Here is a 24,777-nt window from a genome sequence, read left to right as displayed (position 1 = left end):
AAAAAAAAAAAGTACAAGAAGTAGAGTTTGAACATATTTCTTTCAGCGATACCATAGCTCCTACTGATTATGGCTTATTGGTGAAGTAAAACTAATTTGGTATTGCTGAGTTTCCTGTGATACGTACTACATTGTTAGGAAAACAGCAGCGACAACTTTACTTTTCATCCCTCAAGAAGTTTCCTATCATTTGGTTTCCAACTGCATTAAAAATTAATCCCTGAAAGCTTATGTTACTTAGAAAACACAATGTTGAATAGATTTCCCCCTATTAAAACATTTCTTTGGTCAATTCAGTTGATTCTAAGTAAGTTGTTTCTATAATTTGCTCTATTTTCCAAAAGCCATAGTCAGTAACCACTTATTCATAAAACATCCGAACCAAATAAAGAAGCTGAGAATAGCTTGGCCCATTCTCCCTCATCACTCAAGTTAGAGGGTAAGACATTCTTTTAACTTTCATACAGTTTTCAAAATTGTAAATATCTGTTTTCCATATAAATTTACCATCTTACTGAAATACTGATGGGGGAGACAATGCAAGAGAATTTCACCCTGTAATATATGGCAAGAGAGTAGTGATGTGGCCATTGTCTTTGATGTTCTTGCTAATGGGAGAGACGGTGATTTTATTAAGTGGCAGGCAATTAAGGCAGCAGGCTTATGGCAATGAAAACATTGTTGCCAGAATTGGTAGCTCTGGGCCTTCATTCCAGCACCTTCTGAGGTGGTACTGATGTTGTGAGCTCAAGCAACTACTCTGAAAAGCAACAGTCCAAGAACATTGAGAGAAACGATGAGGCTTCTGATTGTATGTTTCCTTAACATGAATGATCTTCTTGTCAGTTAGTTATTTTTTTTCCCTCTAACAGGTGCTTACTGACAACTTGTTCTATGTCAAACATTCATCTAAAGTATGGGGGGTATGTCAGCAAATAAAACAAGCCCAAAGCAATACAACCTGGCTGACATCATAGTTGTCAGAAGTGGCAAAGACACACAATAAGCAATAAAAATATAAGAATACAATTACATATAATATTGGAATCTCTGAACACTGTGGAATCAAAAGCTCAATTAGAATCAAGCATAAGGATGAAGAATGTGGGGACTGAAACAAGACAAGTTCTGGCATTAAATAAACTAGGATTGGCATATAGGTAGTAATTTCAATATGTCCAATTGAAACAGCAATAAGGACAAGCTCCCTGCAACTTATAAACTTCCTAAAGCTCTACTTTCATTTTCCCTGGAGAAGCAAAACTCTATTAAGACAAAAGACACAGATGGTTTTGATTCACTCTTTTCTTTCAGTTTTGCTTGAGTGGAGATGATATTTATTCTGTCATTTCTGGCTGAAAGAGAAAAATCACATTGCTTATAAGAGGTAAATCCATAGTTATGTAAATAAGATACAAAAGAAAACATATGCTTGCAAAATGCTAAGAGAGGGAGAGATTTGGCTAACAATATATATTGTCATAACTTCAGCTTGTCTTTTCCTTGTGATATGAATGGTATGGTCTACTAACTTGTTACTGAAGTTAGCATGAAAAAATTCTAACAGAAGATGACAGGCATAATACAGAATAAAAAGCTATATTTTAGTGACTAGCAATCGAAAATTCCAGATTAGTAGTTTTACTTTTATAAATGAAAATAGTTTGAGGTTTATAATTATTGAGTGCACATCTTGGAAAAGGGAGATAAAGCATACATGAAAATTGCTATCCAAACTTTTTGAAAGTAGATCATTAAAATTTAAATCATAAAAATTCTTTATACCCCCAAGATATAGCATGTGAGCTGAATATTTAAAATACATAAAACATATGTAAACACTTTTGTCACAGATTATTTAAAACTTTCTATTATGTACCTTTTGTTGGAAAACACTTCCTACACTTGATTTTTTGAATTATTAAGGTGGAGATTGATATCTGTTGATTCAACTCCGGAACCAATGCACAGCTTGTAATGTTTTTTGTGGTGCTTGCTGCCCTAATTGAGTCACACTATGTAAAAAAACAAAATCAGGGGAGGGCTTCCTAACTTAGTAATTGAAAACCATCGATTGAACCAGGTCTATTTCAGTAAATAGTGGTTTTATGGGTAATATTTCACAATTCATTGGCACTTTTCTAAAAAGAAAAATCTCTCTTTACTTTTAGGAAACTTTGCCTTGTACCCATCACCAATAATAAATATACATTTTGGCTAAAAATTAATGGGAATGTCTATTTTTCCTCTGCCAGGGCACATAAAAATGATTATAACTCTTCAAGGCAATTACTTTAGAGAATTATTTTCTGCATGTCATGTCGTGTTTGTTAAACACAACTTTGAGCTCTCCTCTCACATTCACATTCACAAACAGCCCGCAATGCAAGGCATCCCACAGGTTGTTAGTATAGAGATAGATCATACAAACATGCAGACAAAAGTGAGTGCAAACTCAGTCTCCTTTCTCAGAAGTTATTTTTCTTTTTTTATCTTTGCCCGAATAAATCATAATCACTTACCTTCATCGCTTACTAATTAGACTTAGCTTCAAATGTGACCTTATATTCAATCAAGAAAGGCAACTCCCAAAGATGAAGGTTATTGTTGAAGGCTTACAAGGCCATCGTCTCTCACTTCTCCAGGTTGTACAGGAGTGGTTCAGAGGAGAACAGCAGAGGAGCAACAGGAGAAAGCCAAAAGAAGACAAATGTTAGCACCCCACATGCATTTGCAGTTGTTACTTTCATGTAATTTATTTTTTATCGCTTTAAGGTTTATTTATTTATACATACAGACCTAGAGTATAGGCCAGAGGTGCAGGGGCAGTGAGAGGATTCACCAGAGACAAAGTGGGGAGCAGAACAGGCAGATTGACAAAGCCCACTGCTGAGGGGAGCAGCAGGCAGGTCAGGAGAGGTCTGCTGAGCCATGTGGGTCAGCTCCAGGGCTGGAGATCGAACTCACACTGAAGGGGCTGTGGCCAGCTAGCAGTGCTGCACCTTAACCATTGGACCACCAGAGGGAGCCTATTTATGTAATTTAAAGTTACTTAATAGCAAACATCCATAAAGACCTCTAACAAATTTATGTCCCAGTGGTTACCTGTTGTAAACTATGAAGCACTTTCATTGACAACTCTTTTTAGGTAGAACTGATCTGTAGGAAGAACATGTTCCTTTGTCTAGAGAAACAAATCTGGAAGTGGTAGTCAATAAAGAAATCATTAAAACACTTACTAATCCTGTTGAGTTATTGATAATTTGTAACCATCTCCGTGTGTACATTAGGAATAAATATGTAAATATCAAATATCACACCGCATCATCTTACAGGGCCTTTCTGAGTTGAAAATTCAGTTGTTTATATTACAAAAATTGGTAACCTTTGAACTACTATATGCATTATGAGAGCAGTGTAACCCAAGCACCTGCTCTGGGAGAATGTTTGCCACCAGATCAATTATATTATCTGATAATCCTGACATACGATAGTATAATGAAAACAGGATTATCTTTTGCTGTCGATTTTGCTTTGGTTTCCTAGGCAGCTTGCTGAGTGCTTTGCACATGTTTTATTTACTCATTATTGTAAAAAAATCATGAACCACATTTTCTAAAGCAGGAAATCAAGTCATAGAGAAGAAATGTCCTTGAGACTGCAATGTAAATAAGTGAGAACAGACTTGGATTCCATGAGTCTTTCTCCTGAGTCCATGTTCTTAATCAATGCTCTAGGTTCATATTTTCCCCTAGATTTCTAGTATGCAAAAGAATGGAAGAGCAAGCATCATCTTGTTCTATTAAATAACAACACTGTTATATCTCAAAATACAGATAGTTATAAGATTTTTATTTCACACATTCTAAATAGCCTTGCAGAAATAGCTTCTTATGATATTAGATGAGAGAGAAAAAAAAATATTAGCTTTTACTTTGGGTTAAATGCTTACATGCCATTGCAAGCATAGGTCAGAGAAAAGGGATTGCACTTGAATTGGAAGAGTGTTGCCAAGACTATTGAGAGGCATCAAAAGTATAAATTTCCATTTATAAAATAATTTCTGATGGTATAATGTACAGTGTGGTGATGGTGGTTAATAGTGCTATATTGTGTATGTGAAAGGAGATGAGCGTAAATCTTAGAAGTTCTCATTAAAGGAACACCTTGTGGTAACTATGGATGGTGAAAGACGTTAACTAGACTTCCTACATTGATCATTTCTCACTGTACATAAGGAATCATTATGTTCACCCAACACTAATAAATGGTGTGTAGTGGGGAGAATACCCGCGTGAGCCTGGAGGTGCGGAGGTTGGGGGGAGAATTCACAAAGACACAGTGGAGAACAGACAAGGTGGATTTAGTGAAACACTGTGCTAAGAGAATCAGCAGCCAAGATGGGAGAGGTCTGTGGGCAAAGGAGGTTATCTGCTTCCAGCTCTGTGCTGACCTTTGACACCAAAACAGGTCCCAGCCCAACTTCTTTATTCCTGGAGCTGAGTTGGCTTTTCTGGTCCTGATGGTGGATCTTAGGGCCTCGTCCCCAAGGCAACATTATTAATGCCTTATCTATTCAAGCCTCCCAAACCTGTCTTCTGGACAGGAGCTGAGAAGCAGGAACTTACTTTCTGACCTTATTATAGTGTACCCTGACATGACCTATGTCAATTACCTCAATTATAAAAAGTTTCACGTGCCATTATAAACCTACTTCAGGAAAAAGGAAGGTGTCTATAATTTCACCAAAGTTTCTAAAGTACAGGAGGTTGCTGGAACAACATCATTACACCCAGGGTCTTCTCCCTCATTTTAAACAGGGCTGACATGTTTCAGTACTCAGCAAATAATTGAAATGTTAATTGGGAGATATTCACACCACGATGCCTTATCCTTTAAATAAATTGAAAATGAAGTTTGAGATAATCCAGATTGAACTAAATTAGCTACTGGTTATGATGTGTTAAAAAAAAAAAAAACATGCTTTTTATCTTGTGAATACACATCATTTTCTGCACCAAATTGTATTCTGAGCACTTAATGTGTGGAAATGCAATCAATGCTCACTGAATTAATTACTTCATTGAAAAATGTACTTAATTATTTTGGTAATTTCTACTTTATTAAAATTTGGTCTTTTAACACTCAAAACGTAATTGGAGGAAATAAGCTGTGTTTAGTATCTGTTGACACCTACTGATAAGGCTGATACCTTTGCTTATTTTTCAATCTGTTTGGCAGGACTGAAATGTAAAGTCTGCAGACATAATAAAAGAGATCTAGTACAGAGGAAAAAAACATCAGAGGAATCAGCACATATAGAAATTTTATTACTCTCTTTATATGCAGTGAAGGAGCTAGGTAAGCACCCAGGAGGCCAATTAAGTAAAGCCTGGTGAGTGGAAACTGTGTTGGCCTCCACTTAGCATCAGATCGGGTCGCTATCTAACTGCCTGCAATGGACAGAGCAACCTTTGCAGCCTGCTGTGATGCAAAGAAAGACAACTCGCAGTGGGACGTGTACAGAGCATGGGTGACTTACTTTAATGAAGGACATAAGTCTACAGAACGTGGGGAGGGGCAGACACAGACAAATGGAGTTCGTGCACTTCACTTAAACGGTGGTACCTGAATTAAAAAGATCTGGCAAACAGAAGGATTAAGAATTGGCTCCAAAGATGATAAATTAAAATATCTACAAAAACCATCTATTAAAATGTGTGGCACATTGAAGTTATGTGTGCTTATATCTGTACAGATGTCTAGAAATAAATTAAACTCAGGGGAGTATGCAGGGAAGGGTTGGTAAAATAATTGAATCTCAGGCCCTCCCTGGTGGCTCAGTGGATTGGTGTGTAGCACTTTTGCTCAAAGCTGGCCATGGCCGCTTTAGTGCAAGTTCAATTCCCGGCCCCGGAGGTGACCCACATGGTGTGGCAGACCTCTCCTGACACACCCACTGCTCCCCCACCAGTGTCCTTTGTCAGTCGACCTGTTCTATTCCCAACTCTGTCTCTGGTGAATTCTCTCACAGCCCCTGTGCCTCTGGCCTGTATCCCAGTCCTGTATGCATAAATAAATAACATATTAAAAAAATAGTTGAATTACAGGAAACTCTAAAGAAAAAAGAAAGTTCTGGGTTTGGAATCAAAATAAAGGAAGAACATTGGAAATAATGAATGAAAAATAGCTGTGCATTTGAATGAGCCTTTGGAAAATATAATTAGAAAATGTTTTCTCGTTAGAATTAGAAACAAAAGTATGCACATCTCTAGACCTTCAAGCCAAGATATCACTGATGCTGGGACAAACCGAATAGCCACCACCTTAAGTTCACTAGATGCAAATATGTCAGTGAACAGTTCAGGTACTGTAAGGTTACTATATTAAAATACCAATTTTTGTAAAAAACAGAAGTTCCTTTTTCTAAAGCAGATGAGAACCATATGGAGTGAACATGGACACACACTTTCCGAAATGTGTTCCTGAGCTAATATCTTCATAATAATCAGATAAAATTGAAAATATCAGTAGCTCCATCCTGAAAGCATTTAGGCAAGGCATAGTAGAATCAAGGTTCAAATGTAGGCATTTGGCTACAGGATCCTAGACTTTCGGCACACCCTATCACCAAACTATGCTGTTTTTGGTATTTTGTTTTCAAATGTAACTGAATAAGAAATCACAATGTCTGAAGTTTGCAATGAATGTCCCCCAAAGTAGAATTACAATAGAGTCAGCAGTTCTTTATAACATAAATAATAAACAATAGTTCAAATAATTAACTATAAATGTAAATTGTAATGATAGTACTAGCATGTGGTAATACCTCTGCATGATTTTATATGTGTAATTAGTGAATGTGGCTTAGCTATAGCTCTTTAGTATTTCAGAAAGACAACATTATGTCATCCTCAGTTTCTGTGAAAAAAATTCAGTTTCTAAGAGAATCACACTTTCTTCAGCAGAGCTCTGAGAGTCGTTGTGGTTTATGGCAAAGATACTTGGCCCAGCCTATCACGTAAAATAAGATTTTAGAACTTGCTGGTCCGATGACCTTGCCAAAGTTACTTAGAGAAGACAGGTAGTAAAACTTCTTAGAAACCAAGAGGTAGGCCCTCTCTAGTGGCACAGGGATTTAAGGCACAGCACTGCAAGCTCGTGCCGGCAGCTTCAGCTTGAGTTCGATCCCGGCCCTGGAGGTGACCCACATGGCGCGGCAGACCTCTCCTGTCTCCCCTCTGCTCCCTCTTGAAACCTGACTATGGAATTGGGGATATAAGAGGGAGAGAGGAGAGCAAAGTGGGAAGGGACCCAGTGGGCTGCATTAGAGGTTGCAGGGGCTTGTGTGTTGAAGTATATCGTCATGGAGAGTGTTGCTATATCAACAACAATATATACTAAATAATATTTTTTTTTAAATGGAGGTGTTTTGTAAATATGCTTCTGTTATAAAGCAAGTAAAAACTGAGGACCCGTTTTCATCTCAACATAATGAAGGAGTAAAATTGAAGGGAATTTTGTTCATAGCTATTGTCTGCGGCCCTACTGCTTCTCAATTAGCTGGGCAGGTGTGAAACCGTCACTTGAATCTCCTTCTGATGATCCATAAACATGAAATATTTCTAGCTTCTAGTTTACCTATGCTTACATTCGGTGTTCTGTCTTTAGAATTATTCCTTTTAGAATTATTTCTGAGACAGAAATGCAGCAAAATAAGATTCCTAAAATGTTGCCTGCTAAGCCCAGGCAGTAACTTTGATAAATGGTGCCTGAATGGGTAGATAGACATTTATAGGTTCTTAGGAACCCTAAGAGTGAACAGCGTTAAAATAAGCAGTGAAAGGTGCTAAATCAACAAAAGTGATACAGTTTCTGAGTTTATTTTAATAGAAAAAGTCTCTAAATAACTAAATCAATGCCTTATTTAGCCTTTCTTTCTCAGCCATTATTTACCGTGCTAATTCCTTCCCCAGTTCAATCTTGTTTCATAATCCCATCTGATTATTCTCTTGTTCTTGAATATAACAAGTTTTAAACGCCTCTCTACAAAGAATCCCCAAATATTTGCAGGAAACAAGACATGCATTCAGTCTACAGTGCATTGCATTTATGAATGCAGGACCTGTTCTGTTTACCTGCTGACTGCTCTAATGCCTAACCCTGTTTTTACCTTGTCCTTCAAGGAATGGAGAAACAATATTAAAAAGACAAACTTTGAGAGGACAGAATTTCTATGTCATCTCCTTGTCCTTCTAGATGGCAGTTCCTTGAAAGGCAAAATTTGGCAAGGGAAGGTTCACATTGTTAAGCGAATGAGTAGCAGGAGGGGGTGGGATAGACTAAATCAGTAACTAACTATTTAAGCTAGAAATAAAAATAGAAGAGTATCTTCTTAAATTAGTGTAGTTTTTTTTTTTTAAATATATTTTCTTCCATTTTTAGACATGTCTATTTTTCTAGTGTATCTAAATTATCCCTGTATTGCACAAAAATTCCTCCCAATGTGTTTGGGAAAAAATGAGTGTAGTTAAGTTGGGATTGTACTTTCTGATTAAACTTCAGTTAGCTCTTTTTGGTATAAAAGAGTCAACTCAGTCTGTTGGTACAATACCCATTTTGGAAGGGAAAAAGCAATGTTAAATTCAAAGTAATCTCTCTTTTTTGTTTCATATTCATTAAGATTAAATACACTGATGTTATCTCATTTGCCTCTTTTTAAATAAAAAAAAAAGTCTTCTGTCCCCATTAGTAATTATTTTTTAGTATACAATTCAAGGCAATGAGATTTAATAGAGAGTAATTTAGATCTTTAAATTTAATAATTGCCACTCTCATTACATCCGACAGAGTGCGTTTATACCCATCCATCTCTTTGTAACTATCATTATTATCCTGACTTGCCAACCCAGACCTTTCTATTGAATGCCAGGTGTTCAACTACCCATTCATCTCTTTCATGCAGAAAGCACTTAAGCACATAAAAGTCAATATCGCCATGAATTAGCACTCTCCACTGGCCTTTATTGTAAACTTGGCATCATGTAGAGGGACTCCCCACTCAGGTCCTTAAGGCAAATGCCCAAGTGTCGTTGACATCCCTTTTCCTCACACCCCAGTTCCAGTCAGTGCCTTGCCAATTCTGATTTTCTTTTCCGATCTACTGCTAAGTATAGGCCAGCTGTTACATTCCCATTTTAAGTCCCTGCCTCTGAGTCATTTCATACACAGCACAGACCACCTCATACTTGACTGAGCAATTGCATTTATCACACTGGATCAGTTTCTCTTCACTGAAATCCTTCCCAAGGATGTCACACCTTTCTATTTCTACTTTCTTGGTGATCACTGGTTACGTGTCGCTTCTCTGTCTTGTCTCACACTCACCAGGAAGTGGCTGTGTTCAAAGTTGGCATCTCTTATGCACATTCACTCCTAGGCTAATGCCATCCGTGTTAAGGACCTTAAATATTATCATCATACTGACCATGTCTACAGTGCTACTTTTCTAGACACAGGCTATGTACATGCTGCCTGAACATCCCTGCCTGGGTGCCTGTCCAGAATACATGTCGCACAGCATGGCTCCAAATTGAAACTCTGATCTCCAAACCTTCTTGTAATTTTCTATATGCCAGTTCATGTCTGTTTTTCTTTTGTAGCACACATCTAGTCCAGCAGCAAACACTACCTTCAATGCACACCCAGTGGCTGACCCCTGCCCTCACTTCTAGCTAAATTTGGTCATGATCTCATAGTCTACCTTCTCAATTCTGTGATTATTCCATCCAGCTTCTTCACAACAAAGAAGACAAAGCACAAACCAATAACATAAAAATGGATCAGGTCATGTTACTCTTGCTGAAAACCTGCCAGTGGCTTCCTGTCTCATTGGTGGTTTAACTAAAAGGCATCACAGTAAGGCACAGTCTTAAATAGCAACACAAATAATAAGTTATCAAGTAGTGACATTATGCATGGCTTATACATTGGCATATTTTTCTTTTATTCTGCTTCTAACTTTTTGTACAATTTATTATTTATTTTTGCTTTTGTTTGTAGTTGCTGAAATGAATTTTAAAAGGAATTAATTTTTGTCATAGTTACTACTTAAGAAAGGATATTATTATAACTACAACAAAAAGATGGAAATTGGGTGATCAGCATGCTTTAATGAGATGCTTAATATAAAGCATTTGTTGTAATGCTTAATACATAACTGACCATCTGTAGACTCATCATCATCATCACTGTAACCACTCGATTTGAGGCCCAGATTAAGTCTTTTTAAAAATGCGTCATTTGTTTTCCTTCATATATATAGTGCTACCTCAGTCAATTTTTTTTCTAATTGCAAAATGTAGTAGTTACACTGAAAGCTTGAAAGTCTATAAAATAAGTGACCTTCATAAATGCCCTGGCAGTCCTGTAATTTTCTTGGTATTGTTATCAAGTATATTAACTAGACAGAGTGATCTTTTGAAGTTTGGGATCATATCGAAGCGCTAATAATAGTAAAATCGACAAAATACAAAAAGAAAAGCAAATGAAATAACGCACTCTAAGGCATACACAGCTTTAATGATGCATCAATACTACATTCTCTTTGGATCAGTCTGATTTATACCCCCAAATCCATAGTGAAAATAATACCTCTCTCCCTCTTCCCTTACCATTCCCTGCTTCCTTTCTCCCTCTCTTTCAAAATAACCTAAGCTTGGACCTTCCTAGTGGTGCAGGGATTAAGTCTCAGCACCATAAAGGTATCTGCAGCCAATGCAGCACCAGTTGTATCCTCAACAAGGGGGCTGACACCCTACTGAATACACTACTAAGGGGAGCAGCAGGCAGGTCAGAAGAGATCTGCTATGCCATGTCAGCTTCCTAGCTGGTGATCCAACTCATGTCTCAGTGTCTGCGGATAAGTTCATAGTGCCAGCCTTTAACCCTTTGTGCACCAGGGAGGGCCCAGTGTTTGCATTCTTAATTCCCTCTCAGTACACACGGTGGGCATTCTGTTTCCTCAAGCTCTGCTCTATATGTCTCTGCATTCTACATTTTATGCATACCTGGAATACATTCAGCACACATTGAATTGGTAATGAATGAAGATAAACAGATTTTTGGAACTTTGCTGCAAGTGAATATGTATAGTTTCAATGTCTAATATCATTTATTTGGATGCAGACAAGAATTATGGCTGCCCCATCATCTTTATAAAGTCAGTAGGGAAAACTTAGAATGTGTAACTGAATATATATAGCTTATAATATGCTAAATGTTGAGACAAGTCATAATTGAATAGCTAACATTAAGGATCTTCCAGGTGTCTAAATCATCACAATCAGGCAGTTGGAAATGTGAATTATTATGGCTATGGTATTTAGTGTCATATGGAAAATGGTTAAGAAAACGACTCAACATTTCTAAACCTCTCACCATTCATATTAATTATTTTAAATAAACAGACACTCTAATGAAATATGAACTCTTTGAGACCAGAGGCCAGGATTCTCAACTCAAAGAAGATATCTCAAATTTGACCGTTCAGGAAAATGACAGGAAGACCTCACGAACACTGCGGTGTGGCCTCTCCCCAAATTCTGATTCAGCAGATCTCCTTGAAACTGCATGACAATTGGTACTCCATGTACTTCTGTATTAAGTGCCCTCGTGCCTCATTGTAGGAACACTGGGAATCCAGCATATTTAAGTAGACATCAGAAAATGACACACTAGATATTAAAGAATAAATGAGCAATTGAAAAAGTCAAGAAGCAAAATAAGCAATTAAGCCAAAGTGCAAAGATGCAGTTCATATCTGAAAGAGAACTTTCCAAATCCTCTTACAAGTGCACATGTATTCTGTCCAGAGTTCGGTAAACATTGAAAGGTACATGGCTGTTCTTTTATTCCATCCTTGTAAAGGTTTCTCCCTTGTCATCTTCTGTGACTTTATCTTGTGAACCAAATTCATGCATTTCCATCTAGATTTTTTTTTAATTTATTTATTTGTGCATACAAGAACTGAAGTACAGGCCAGTGGTTAGGGAGTGAGAGGATTCACCAGAGACAGAGGGGGAGCAGAATGTTTGGATTGACTGAAATACACTGCTGAGGGGAGCGGTGGGGGAGACAGGACAGGTCTGCTGTGCCATGTGGGTCAGCTCCCTGGGAGCGAACTTGTGCTATAATAGCTGGGATCGCGTTCTAGTGCTGAGACTTAAGCCCTTCCTTGGGCCACCAAGGAGGTCCTTAGGTTATTTTTTAGGGGGTAAAAATACAAGAAAAATATTTGGAGGATCTCTGCCTCTATATGAATATCATTAGTCAGGAAAAATAAACAGAGTAGGCCAATGAGTGGAGCTCAGAAGTAATGTTCAACCACAAGTTTTCAGTGTTATAAACTTGTATTCTGCAGAGTATAATTCCCAGTTACAAGTCCCCACATATCAAGTGATTGGTAATTTGCAGGCAGCTGAACACCTCCAATCGTTTACCAGGAAATTGATAAGAAACAAAATAAAATGATACAAGGGTAATCATCTGTTGATTCAACCCAGCATTATAGGAGAATAAGGGACAACACATTTTCTAAAAATTTTGAAGTAAGCATTGCTAGTGAAGCATATCCAGCACTCATCAGAATGTGCCATTACTGATTGTCCTAGCATGCCTGGAAGAGAGGGGTGTTTATTTTTAAACATATAAACAATGTACTTATTTATGACAATCAATTTAGCTGCTCTATTTTTTCTTTATCATTTCCTTAATGAAAAGTCAATTAGTATGTTCTTATTGTTTGTAAGACAATGATAACTTTTAATACTGAGTACATAGTTTCATGAGAGGAAATGTGAAATACATAATTTCTAATTTGGTTTGTAGAAATATAGTTTACCTAGTCTTATGTATGAGGTTAGGTTTCATAGTTTTGAAAATAAAATGTTACCATTGAATTATTTGCTACATATGTACATGTATGTAACCTCAAGCATATTTGCACTTAATGGTAAGGCAAGACTGAAATAAAAATAACTGTGTAAACACATAAAGGAAGAGCTTTGTCTTTTTAATTGTGACTTCCCCATTTATGGTCTTGAATGATTGCATTAGAAACACCTGTGACAAGCCCTCCCTCCTGGTGCAGTAGGTTAAGGCAAAACACTGCAAGGTATCCATAGCCACTTCAGTGAAAGTTCAATTACCAGCCCCTGAGGTGACCCACAGGGTGCAGCAGTCCTCTCCTGGCCCACTAGCTGCTCCCCTCAGCAGTGTACTTCATCAATCTGCCTGTTCTGCTCCTTACTCTGCCTCTGGTGAATCCTTTCACAGTCTCTGCACCTCTGGCCTGCACTCCAGATCTGTATGTACAAATAAAAAAACCTTAAAAAAAAGAAAAGAAACACCACCTGTCATAATTGTTATGGACTAAGTAATTTTATGTGCCCAAATTCACATGTTTAAGCTCTAACTCCAGTGTGATGGTATTTTGAGGTAGAACCTTTGAGAGGTAGTTAGAGTTGGATTAGGTTGTGAGGATGGGACCGTTAGCATGGGATTAGTGACCTGAATAAAGTGATGAAAGGTCTCCTACACATGTATGAAGGAAAGCCCAGATAGAGAGATAAGAAGAGGGCAGTTGATTGAGAGTAAAGAACTTTCCCAGGAAAAGAATCAGCGGACATCTTTATCTTCCCTGCCTCCAAAGTGTGGGCAATTAATTTCTTTCTTTTTTTTTCTTTTTTTTTTTTTTGACCACCTGGTTTATGGCATTTTGTTCCTGCAGCCTGAGCAGATTAATACAGTAATCAACTGGACCTCTAAGCAGACCACATAATCTCCAGATTGCTAAATTGCAGTCTCTGGAAGCTGGGTCCCAGGCATTTCCTGTTTAAAGAAACGTCAATCGTAGTCAGGTTTGAAAACCGCTCACACTATTCTAAAAATTAAAATGACTGAATCACCCAAGTCGGTTCAGTGTTTAGAGTGAAAGAAAGAGATTTAGCAGCTTAGAAAGGATGGGAAGAAGTTAGGATGTCCTGGAAAGACCAGAATATAAAGTTACTTTGCTGAGACAATTTCCTAGTTAACTTAGATTTCTTTTTTTTTTTTTATAATTTATTTATTTGTGCATACAGAACTGTGGTACAGGCTAGAAATGCAGAGGTGGTGGGAGAATTCACCAGAGACAGACAGTGGGAAGCAGAACAGGTGAATCCACTGAACTACACTGCTGAAAAGAGCAGCAGGAGGCAGAAATCTGCTGCGCCCTGCAGGTCCCTTCCCTGGCCGGGTATCGAACTCATGCTGAAGCTGCTCGGGCTAGCTTCCTAGTGCTGCGCTTTAACCTGTTGCACCAGGGAGAGCCCTAATTTAGATTTAATTAATCATTCTGCTTTATGTTTTTATTCTTCAAATGAAGATAAAATTGCCGACTCAATATGTGTTTAGGGTGAAAGGAATGTTTGATAAATCTAGTAACTTGGCAGTTTCTCTGCAGGATATAAGGATGAAGGATCAGGACTATTCATAATAGTGCTGTGATTGTACAAGGGGTGTTAAAGTCTGTGACACATTGTTATCTGTCTGCTTCAAATAAGCAGGTAGTATATTAATAGTTTACACTTTAAAATTAGAAACAATTATATATGTATATATATATATGTATATATATAGTGTGTATTATATATATATATTTCAATTTTACAACTTTAAACATTTCATTGTAAAACATTATTCTAGACAATAATCTCATATGTCTACAAACCACAGGCAAGTCCCAATTATAATGTATTCTTTCTAGAATAGCATCTTTATTTTCCTCCAAATATTTGAAAGTATATATTTCTTTCATAAAATATTTTCATAAATTTTTGGCTTGTTCATTTCTGCATCAATTTAATTTTTGTATATAATTATCATGTGTGATAAAACATTGTTCTATTTAATAAGAATGCTTGAGGCTTTTTCATATGCATGAAGTAGATGAATCATTTATCATCATATTATTATAATTTTCTTTGATAAGGATATTTTTCATTTCTGTTTAGCTTCAGGAAAGTTTTCCTGAACACCCTCAATTAAATATTCACAAATTTCAAAAGTTGGGGGACTTTTCCCCTGATGCCTGAGGTTCGCCTTTCAAAGCCACATCATATCCAATCAATTCAGTAAAAAATAAACAAGAGGAAAATGGCAGTCCTATGTTCAATATTTAAAACTACTAATGAACTATCCCTTGCTACTTTTAAAGATGCTATAAACTTGAATACACCACCCCTTTTCTCTCATTTGATCATGATATTTTCTGTAGAAGTGCTTATTAAACTCTATAGTTGACAATTGCTGCAATTGTCACTGTTCTGTGAATTATACTGCTAACTAATGAGATGTGTATCCAGCTCCATTGGCATCAATATCAAAAGCTAAGTAATACAAATATTTTTAATAAGAATAAAATGTGATGTTTAAGCATTTACCAATATTTGAAATAGCAAATATGTTTGGAGTAACAGTGTTCGGAGTAGCAAAAAATATGTATTTATTTCATATTTGCATGCATTATTATATATTATATATGCGTAAATTATGCATTATTATATATATGTGAATGTAATTTATACATGTGTTTTGGTATTTCATATTTGCATGGGTTATATAATGTATACATGTAAATTATACATATTTTACATACTTAGTTATAATAAACAGTTCATCTACATGAGAACTGTTATTTTATGACATAGTTAAGTCCTTGTGTAAACTAGACCCTTTGCAAATGTGTTTCAGTTTTGAAATTTAAAGCTCCATTGACAAAAACTATATAATTTGTGTGTGTGTGCACACGTGGGTATGTGAGCATATACTATATGCTATATTTTTATTGAATAATCTGAAATATCATTAACTGACTCCTTTGGCTCTGTAATATAAAAAAATATGACTTTAAGATGTGATTTTTTATGTTAATCTTTTCACTTTATTTTGCTTGTGTGTTCTGTTCCATTCTTATTGTAATTGTTACTTCCTCATAAAAATAGTAATGTCTCAATATTGATAAATGTTAAATGCCTCCTGTCTGTCATCTTTGTTTGATTGTCCACACTGCTCAACTTTCTACTATCAAGCTTTGACAATCTTGTTAGGAAACTATGCAAATTATCCTGTAAAGAGGAAAACATTTGTATGTGCTCAAGTTCTCTCAACTGACATTTTTGGGGAGCCTAAGGTGAATTGCAGGGCACCCTGGTCCTCACCCAAGGAACCCAAAGAGGTGGAGATCTTCACTTGCTACTAATAGAATGGTTTGCAACTTTTGGTTGTAAACAAATGTTTCAAAAGACAGTCTTAGTAACACAGCTAGGGTTCTGTCTGTCTCCACAGGCTGGGTGTTTCAGTGGTGAGAGAGCTATGCCCACTGCAACTGAGGGGGAAATCCTAACTGATCGACAAATACTAAGGATATAAAACAATGATACTCAAGACGAATAAAAATAATTATTAAAAAATAATTGATTTAAAAATCCATCTCTTTTGAGAAAAAAAGGAGCAATCTAGACAACTTCACTTTTAATGTATAACACACTTCTGTTGTTTTTAATACATGTTGCAGGAGTTATTAGGACTGCCTTACATAATATGGACCGAGAAGCCAGGGAACACTACTCCGTGGTCATTCAGGCCAAAGACATGGCTGGGCAAGTCGGAGGGCTTTCGGGGTCAACGACAGTTAACATCACTCTGACAGACGTCAACGACAACCCCCCACGCTTTCCTCAGAGTATGTACCTGTTTCTTATGATTTGCATTTCACTACTCACATGTGAAAAACAAGTGCTTCAATGGATGTTATCTTCCTGTTATCGTGAATAGAACCACTTGATTTTGTTCCATGTGTTTTTTTGTTTGTTTGTTTTGTTTTGTTTTTTAATAAAACTGAAGAAGTCACTCCACTTGCTATCTCCTGAATCTGGTAAGTAATCGGAACTGTATTGAAGGTACACATTCCAGTTAGCATCAAACTTAAATACCAAAAAGGATGTAGTTGGACTTAATAATGATTCCTGGCATTCACTAAAATTGGCATGTAGTATATGTAGTACTAAGAAGATATTTGCAAACAAATATGTGTACATACATTTCGATAAGGGCATTTTCAGCATGAAGGTTGATTTTATGAATACTTCTTGTATTTTATGAATACTTCATTCTACCAATGAGCACTCTCTCTCTCCCCCCCCCCAAAAAAAAAAGAGGATATAGGTAACAAAACAAACTAGGAGGTAATTTGCAGGGAGAATAAAAATTTTGTGGATTTGGAAGGAAACAGTTAATATGGCATCCCCAAAATAGGGAGGCATAAATTGGAGGCCATTTTATATAATAATTGCTATTTGTATAAGAAACTTGCTGGGGAACTATCTCTTCTGTCCATCTAACACAGGATATGTCCACACTATAACGTGGCATGTCTAGACCATTCAGTCAGTGTGGAATGCCTCCCCCGTCTCTTAATAAAGTTCTCAGTACTCTCCAGGTCTAGCCACCCAAGAACTCTGCCTGTCCCTGAGACATAACACATATTTGTACATCTTTTAAACAACCGAGTACTCTCCTCTGTTTGAGTCGTTTTTAGATAACAGGGAGTTAATTAATCCTTTTCATGTTCTTGTATGCTTGTTTTTATTCCCTAGAGTACAGAGCTCTCTACTTCTAGAAGTCCCTCCTAATAGGAATACTAGAATTGTCTTTATAAACTGAAGTGTTCAGATCATGCCAGTCCTTGATAAATGACTACAAGTGAGTGAGTGTGTGCATTGAATTTAAAGGTGATTTCCTAAAAGGCTATTCTTAGAAGACATGTAGGTCAAGTTCATAGTTAGGTGAAAAACATCTAAAAATATTGGTACTAGAGATAAGATCATGTGAATGGTTCATTCATGGGGTTATTGCTGTATAGGAAATTATGTTTATGAACGTTAGAAGTTATTGATATGTCATGCTGTATTAAGCCATCAACTATAAAGTGACTGTTAAGACTTCCAACAATGCACAATATGCTCTTATTTGACCAATTAATCTACAAAACATGTATGATATATGAATCACTAGGAAACATGCACTATTATTTTATCAGATGCAGAACTGAAGTTCAAAGTTTTATTTTGATATTGCTGTGCTTTAACCCACTGCGCCGTCAGGGAGTGCCCTCAAAGTTTTTATTTTATTTATTTGTTTGTTTGTTTGTTTGTTTGTTTGTTTGTTTGTTTGTTTATTTATTTATTGTTAAATCAGCAGCTCTATCCCAGTTAGGCTATACCAGCAACATTCTTTCCTGTTTTCTTTTATAAGCTTTTTGTGTTCTAGTGAAGAAAAAGGAATGAATGATTGATGCTAAGCCCAACTAAACATGAGCTTGACTGTAACTTACAGCACTAATCTGTCCACCTAATTTTCAGTAGCTTTTATCACCACAATTTTGAAAGGTATAGCGATGTTCTAGGTCTTAATAGAGTGAAAAATCAAATTATACAAATTAGAGAATCATGAAATGCTTTATCATACAGATGCATTTCCCACTCTTTCCATCACTCACCTTTTCTCCATAAGCCAATTTCTAAATGTACAGTGTAAAATTGATTTTAGAAATCAAAATTCAGGAACGGTAGTATGTGGAGGGGAACTGTGGGCACCTTGGTGGTGAGAGAAGTCCTATATTATGAAACAGTAGAGGTGTTAAAAAAAAAACAAACACAAAGTAAAATCATTCTATACAATAAAAAATACAGAAAATGGTATTTTTGATGAATATACATTTTCATAGTTTTTATTATTGCAGGATTATTGTTGAGGTATCAGTTCGTAATAAAACAGTTCTTTTACCCAACAAAGAAACAGAATAAGCCATACCCTGAGTGAACTCGTTATTTCTAATGTGATCTACTTGTTTCCTGTCTGTAATACTTAGTCTTTGCAGAATAACTGAAATATGTCAATCTCTCCATGCTTGGAATTGCACTCAGTGTTTTGAAATAGACAGAACAAAACAGAACCTCAACTCTGACTTTTCAAGAGCTATTTTATTTTGAACATAGATTACACCAAGCACACAGCTACTTTTAGAGTGATTGGTTGTCACCTTAGCAAAAGTAACTGGCAGTAAAGTATTTTTTACCTATACACACTATATCTCATTAAATGGGTATATCTATTTATATAGATTAAGTGTGTAAACACATGCACACACATTCAGTGGCCTAGAATAAAAGCCAAATAAAACAATATATACAACATAATGAAGACTTGCATTCGTGAAATGTACAATTCTATATAGAGTTTAAATGTAAAATAAAATGTATCATAGCCAGTCACTAAATGAGTCCAGTAGTCTTAATTTTTTTTTTCTGAAGATGTATTTTTTTTACAGTTCCCTTTCTGAGACTTATCTCTCTTCACCTACCTGAGAGAGCTGTCTAACTTACACCTTTGCTGTGATGGACTCTGTATAAATATCCTACGCACAATGTGTTCCAAAAAACATTCTCTTTGGAGCATTATTTTTCTTGATCTTTCTTCTAGAATCTACTCTGTTCTGCAAAAGGAAGTGAGCTCATTACATCTTGAATCTTAATCTGAAGCAATCACGGTATTTACAATTTAAAGTAAATAAGTTTTAATAAGTATATGAAACTCAGATCGTGAGTTGGACTAGCAATTTGCTTTCCAAAGTCTTTAGGTAGTTGCAAATTCACAGCCATAGAATAGGTGAAAGATAGTTAAAGGCATTAGTAGCAAAGAGATGCTATCAAAGAAAATAGACTGGATGTTCCCTTCCTGGTGGCAGGACAGATTAAGGGCACCAATGTGGAGCTATTGGCAGCCTCTGCAGCATGAGTTTGATTCTTGGCCAGGGAGATGACCCTCATTGCTGCAGACCTCTCCTGTCTTACCTGTTTCTTCCCTCAGCAGTGTTGTTCAGTCAGTCTGCCTGTTCTGCTCCCCACTCTGTCTCTGGTGAATCCTCTCACCCACCTGCACTCTGGCCTGAACCCCAGCTCTGGTATGCATAAATAAATAAATCTTAAACAAGAAAGTAGACTGGATGTTGCTGGTCTTGGCACAGGGACAGCCACTGTTAAATGCCAGGTAATGGCAACAGGTCGGGAGGAAAGGGTTAGGGGCTGAATGACTGAGAAGATTCATAGTGGCAGAGAACAAATCCACTCATCTATGGCTTGAACACTTGACTCAAAGGATTCAAGGTTTATAGTTATTCTTGCTTCTAACTGTTTTATAGTAATTCTCTGTTTTTCATGACGTTGTAGTTATTTTACAGTTACTGCTTAATTTATTCTTAGGTCAGTAAAACCTCACTGACAACTAGTATTCTATATAAAGAAGATGCATATAAAATTCAGTAATTTGCATGAGGGTTCATAAAGCAAGGCCTTCTGTATGTTAATGTTTGCTCCAGATATTAGTTTATTTATTCTACCTGAAATTTTAATGTTCTCACTTGAAAAATGGAATAGCTTTAGCACTGTTTACACTACTGCCAGTTTACTGCCAGTTGTTTCCCTGGTTCTTCTCAGTTCCTTTCTTCTCAGTTCTTTTCTGCTTATTTTTCTCCTCCCTTAAGATTTGATGTTTTTCTTTAGGAGTGTACTTAGGTTCCCTTCTGTCTTCTTTTGTGTTTTTACTAAAAGGTTTTGACTTCGTGGTAACATGACATTTGGAAAACAATATCTATGCATATATTAAGATTTGAACACATTTGGAAACCATCAATTTTACCCCTCCCCCCACAATTAATAGTTTTGATATCAAATTTTATATCTTTATATATTTCTGTTGACTGATTATTGTAACTTAGTTATTTTTTGGACTCTGTTCTTTTATTCCTTTAAATATAGATTTTTGTGTTTTTCTTCTTGCCTAGAAGAGCTGGGGTATAGGCCAGAAGTATGGGGGTGAGAGGATTCACCTGAGACAGAGTGGGGAGTGGAACAGGCAGATCTACTGAAACACACAGCTGAGGGGAGAGCAGGGAGACAGGAGAGGCCAGCTGCACTATGTGGGTCAGCTCCATGGCTGGGGGTCAAGCTCCCACTGCAGTGGCTGCAGATAGTGTCATAGTTCTGAGACTCAAGCCAGGCACCTCCAGGGAGGGCCCTCTACTACACGAATTTTCTTAAAACGGATTGATTTTCTAGTCAACCCAGTATATTAACTCTATTAATTGCAGGCTTCAGTGTTGAATCCTTTAGTTCTATAATTTCCCTTTGTTTATTAAATATAATTTATTAATATCTGCAAAAATTATCTAGATTTCTCTCGAACACATTTATCGTAGTGAACTTTTCTAAGAATGGTCATGTCTAGGCCATTTTATTTTCTTTTCAGCTTTGTTCAATTTCATTTTTAAATAATCCTTGGAATTATTGATTAGACATTACATATTAGCAGTTATAGAAGTTTATGTTTCTCCCATCTTCCTCCAGAGAGGAATGAGCTTTGCTTATAGATGTATAGAATACAGATTACTGATGTACCGATATTTCCCTTATTCCTCAAAATTAATTCTTACTTCAAAAATGTATTTCTCTGCAGTATTAGCTAGAGTCTCAACCATTTAACAACTCTGATTCCCAGGGTCTGATGGCTGCTGAAATCTGCTTTTCTGACTTCCAGCTTGGCTTTCTCTGTTTCTTTGTATCTCCACATGTGCTAAAATAACACAAGGAAAACTTGATCCTGATTTTTGGTCTCATTTTTCTCCTTTTCTGCCTTTGTGCTCATTTCAGATACTGTATCTGTCTGATCAAGCTACATCATTTCTGCTTGAACACTTTCCCCTCGCTCTGCATATCAAAGGCTGCTTTGGTCATTGTGAATATAGAACTCATCTGGTTTTCTTCCTTTTTGTCAGGGATCCACCTCATCAGGCTCTCCTGCAAAGGGTATTCTTTGCTGACTTGAAGCAGTCTATTATGTAGCTCATGTAGCTTTGATAGTTATATTCAAGGTGTTAGGCAGTAAGATTTACTGCCTAACATCATGCCCAGATTGGAAAGATCATCACACTTACATTAAATAGAATGGTCATGGAAGAAAGTTAGATATCATTTGATAGTCAATATGGCTAAAATTAAAGCTTAGATTTTGAAAGAAAGTTGGAGTTACCAAATTAATTATAAAACAGACAAGTTACTGGTCTATATTTTATTTTGAATTTGAATGTGACAAAGACAAAATATTTTCAGCTTATTTTATAAGGTTTAATGTATAACTTGGGGAAAATTAAAATTTTTTTATCATCTATTCATATTTTAAAAGATTTATTTATTTATGCATACAGAACTGGTTTACAGGCCAGAGGGGTGGGGGGGGGGGGGGAGGCTTCACCAGAATCAGAGTGGGGAGCAGAACAGGCAGATCAACGAAGTACACTGCTGAGGGGAGCAGTGGGAGGGTCAGGAGAGGTCTGCCACGCCATGTGGGTCAGCTCCCTGGACAGGGATCAAACTCATGCTGCAGTGGCTGCAATAGCTTCTTAGTGCTGTGCTTTTACCCACTGCACCACCAGCAAGGACCCTATTTTATCATATATTCTGTTGAATAACATGCATTTACCTACAGAGCATACTCTTCTTGACAGAATAATAGCTGTATATCAGTAAGGTTAGGTCTTCTTATACATTTAAAGTTGATATTTGGAAGGATATGATGTTTTTGTGAGCTTACTAGTCATCATATGTCAGTTGTTTTTATGATGTGGTTGAAATCTGTTTGGCTGTATGCTGGGCTAAAATCACAGAATGATTATTTCCCCTTCCCCTTAATCTGTTCTGAAGACGTAATGCGTGTATGTGGACATAGGCACATATTTCCTGGAGTCATTTTTTTTTTTTTTTGCTATGAGAGTCCAAAAATCAAATTTTAATTTTTCATAAATGCTCGAAAAAGTAGGAATGTGCTTCAGTTCGAATTTTATAACTGCAGTTTTTCCAGCTTTTTAGGAGTCACATTTATTATTAAAAGTCAGAGAATATTTAAAAAGAAAAGTGGTCCACTATACTTACTTTGAAGAAAAACATTTTTATAGGATAATCAACTCTGTGGAAGTGCATGTCACATCCTATACCACTGAATGTATTAGGTTTAGAAATTGGAAAGCACAGCAGGTTAAAGTGCAGCACCGTAAGCGGCCACAGCTGCTTTAGTGTGAGTTCGATACCCGGCCCCGGAGATGATCCATATGGTGCAGCAGACCTCTCCCGTCTCGCCACTGCTTGCCTCAGCAGTGTACTTTGTCAGTCTGCCTGTTCTGCTCCTCATTCTGTTTCTGAGTAATGCTCTCAACACCCCTGCACCTCTGGCCTGTACCCCAGTTTTGTAAGTATAAGTAAATAAAAATATTTAAATTAAAAAAAAAATTGCTAGAATATTATTCCAGGCTACAGTGGCTATGCTGATGTAGGTCATGTGACCTTAGGTGGGTGGCATTCAAACAGCTGTTTTATTACTCATTTGCTTCATTTACATACTACAGCCATTGCTGAAAAAAGCCTAAGTTAATGCTTAAGGGTCAGTATTTAATATAAGTTCTTTAGAAGAGAAAAATGCCAGATCTCTAATGTGTCATTTTTAAAATCTAAAAGTATCATTCCTATGTAAATCTTATGACACAATTTAGAAGTTTAGAAGGTCTCTGGCTAAACTTTTCAAGAATACCAGATACCCTGATGAAGCAGAAAGTACAGAATCTAATCATATAACATGTCATCCAGTTTTCTCCAGAATTATTTATAAATAACACATAACTTTTATATAGCTAGTCACTTGCCCAAGTAAATATTATCCATGTAAGGAAAACATCAATCAAAATGAATATAATGATCACTTTTATTACAGGTTTTGTAGCCAAGGCCTGGGATTAATATGAAATGACTTATTTTCTCACCTAGCAAAATTAGCAAAGCCAAGACACAAGGTCCTCTAAAAGGCAATTAGAATCTACACTACCCTAGAAAAAAGTGTATTAAAAGTGACAAGCTTCTGTAAAACAAATGCCCTGTTACTATTCCCACCAAGTCTTCATTTCTTAAATGTGCTTCAAGCTAATCATTAGCATTTTATGAAATAGCCTAAGAAATTATGAGAAAGGATCTTATAAGGCTTAGGCAAATATGACATTCATCAACAAAAATATGAAATTATGATATCTGTATGCTATATAAAATTACCTAATCTGAAAACCAAAATAGATACTACTAGCTCTGCTTTAAGATAGCTATAAAGCTTTGTCATGTGGTAAACTGTTACTTATAAATTATTTACCTATCATCAAATTTAGGGGGGGTGAAGACTTGACTAGCAGATCATGAGTAATTTGTGCTTAAAATTCAATTGTGCACATTTCACACATTCTATCTCAGCAAATCTAAATTTCATATCCAAACAACAAAAAATTTAAATTTTTAAAGACAATTGTATGTTTCTGTGGTAATAGGAGATTTCTCAAATTTTTGTTAGATTGTCTCCATTTTTATGGATTTCCAGCACTTATGGAATCTCAACTTAATTTTTCCCTTTATGAAGAAAGATTAAAGTACTGGTTGTTCGTGTTTTGTTGCTTTTATTTACTTTTATTGTGGTATATGGCCCTTTAAATGTACCAAGTTATCACTTTTAGTGCACAGTTCACATATCTGTACACAGTGATACGGCCACTATCAACAATTATCTCCTGAGTTTTTTTTAAGATTTATTTGT

General features: G+C 36.4%; 1 protein-coding gene across 6 annotated transcripts in view; it reads left to right on the top strand.

Annotated features, from left to right (window-relative positions):
• CDH18 (cadherin 18, type 2) overlaps window positions 1-24,777 on the top strand; it is a 658,667-nt gene that overhangs the window by 549,017 nt on the left and 84,873 nt on the right. For all 6 annotated transcript variants that reach the window (XM_012721823.1, XM_012721820.1, XM_012721821.1 and 3 more), the window contains one exon: window positions 16,616-16,783. In XM_012721823.1, the coding sequence (XP_012577277.1) occupies window positions 16,616-16,783 (168 nt within the window). The remainder of the gene's footprint in view (window positions 1-16,615; window positions 16,784-24,777) is intronic.

Source organism: Condylura cristata, unplaced genomic scaffold (assembly GCF_000260355.1).
Source record: "Condylura cristata isolate star-nosed mole 26May11 unplaced genomic scaffold, ConCri1.0 scaffold00007, whole genome shotgun sequence".
Taxonomy (NCBI): domain Eukaryota; kingdom Metazoa; phylum Chordata; class Mammalia; order Eulipotyphla; family Talpidae; genus Condylura; species Condylura cristata.
This window is presented reverse-complemented; position numbering and strand designations above follow the sequence as displayed.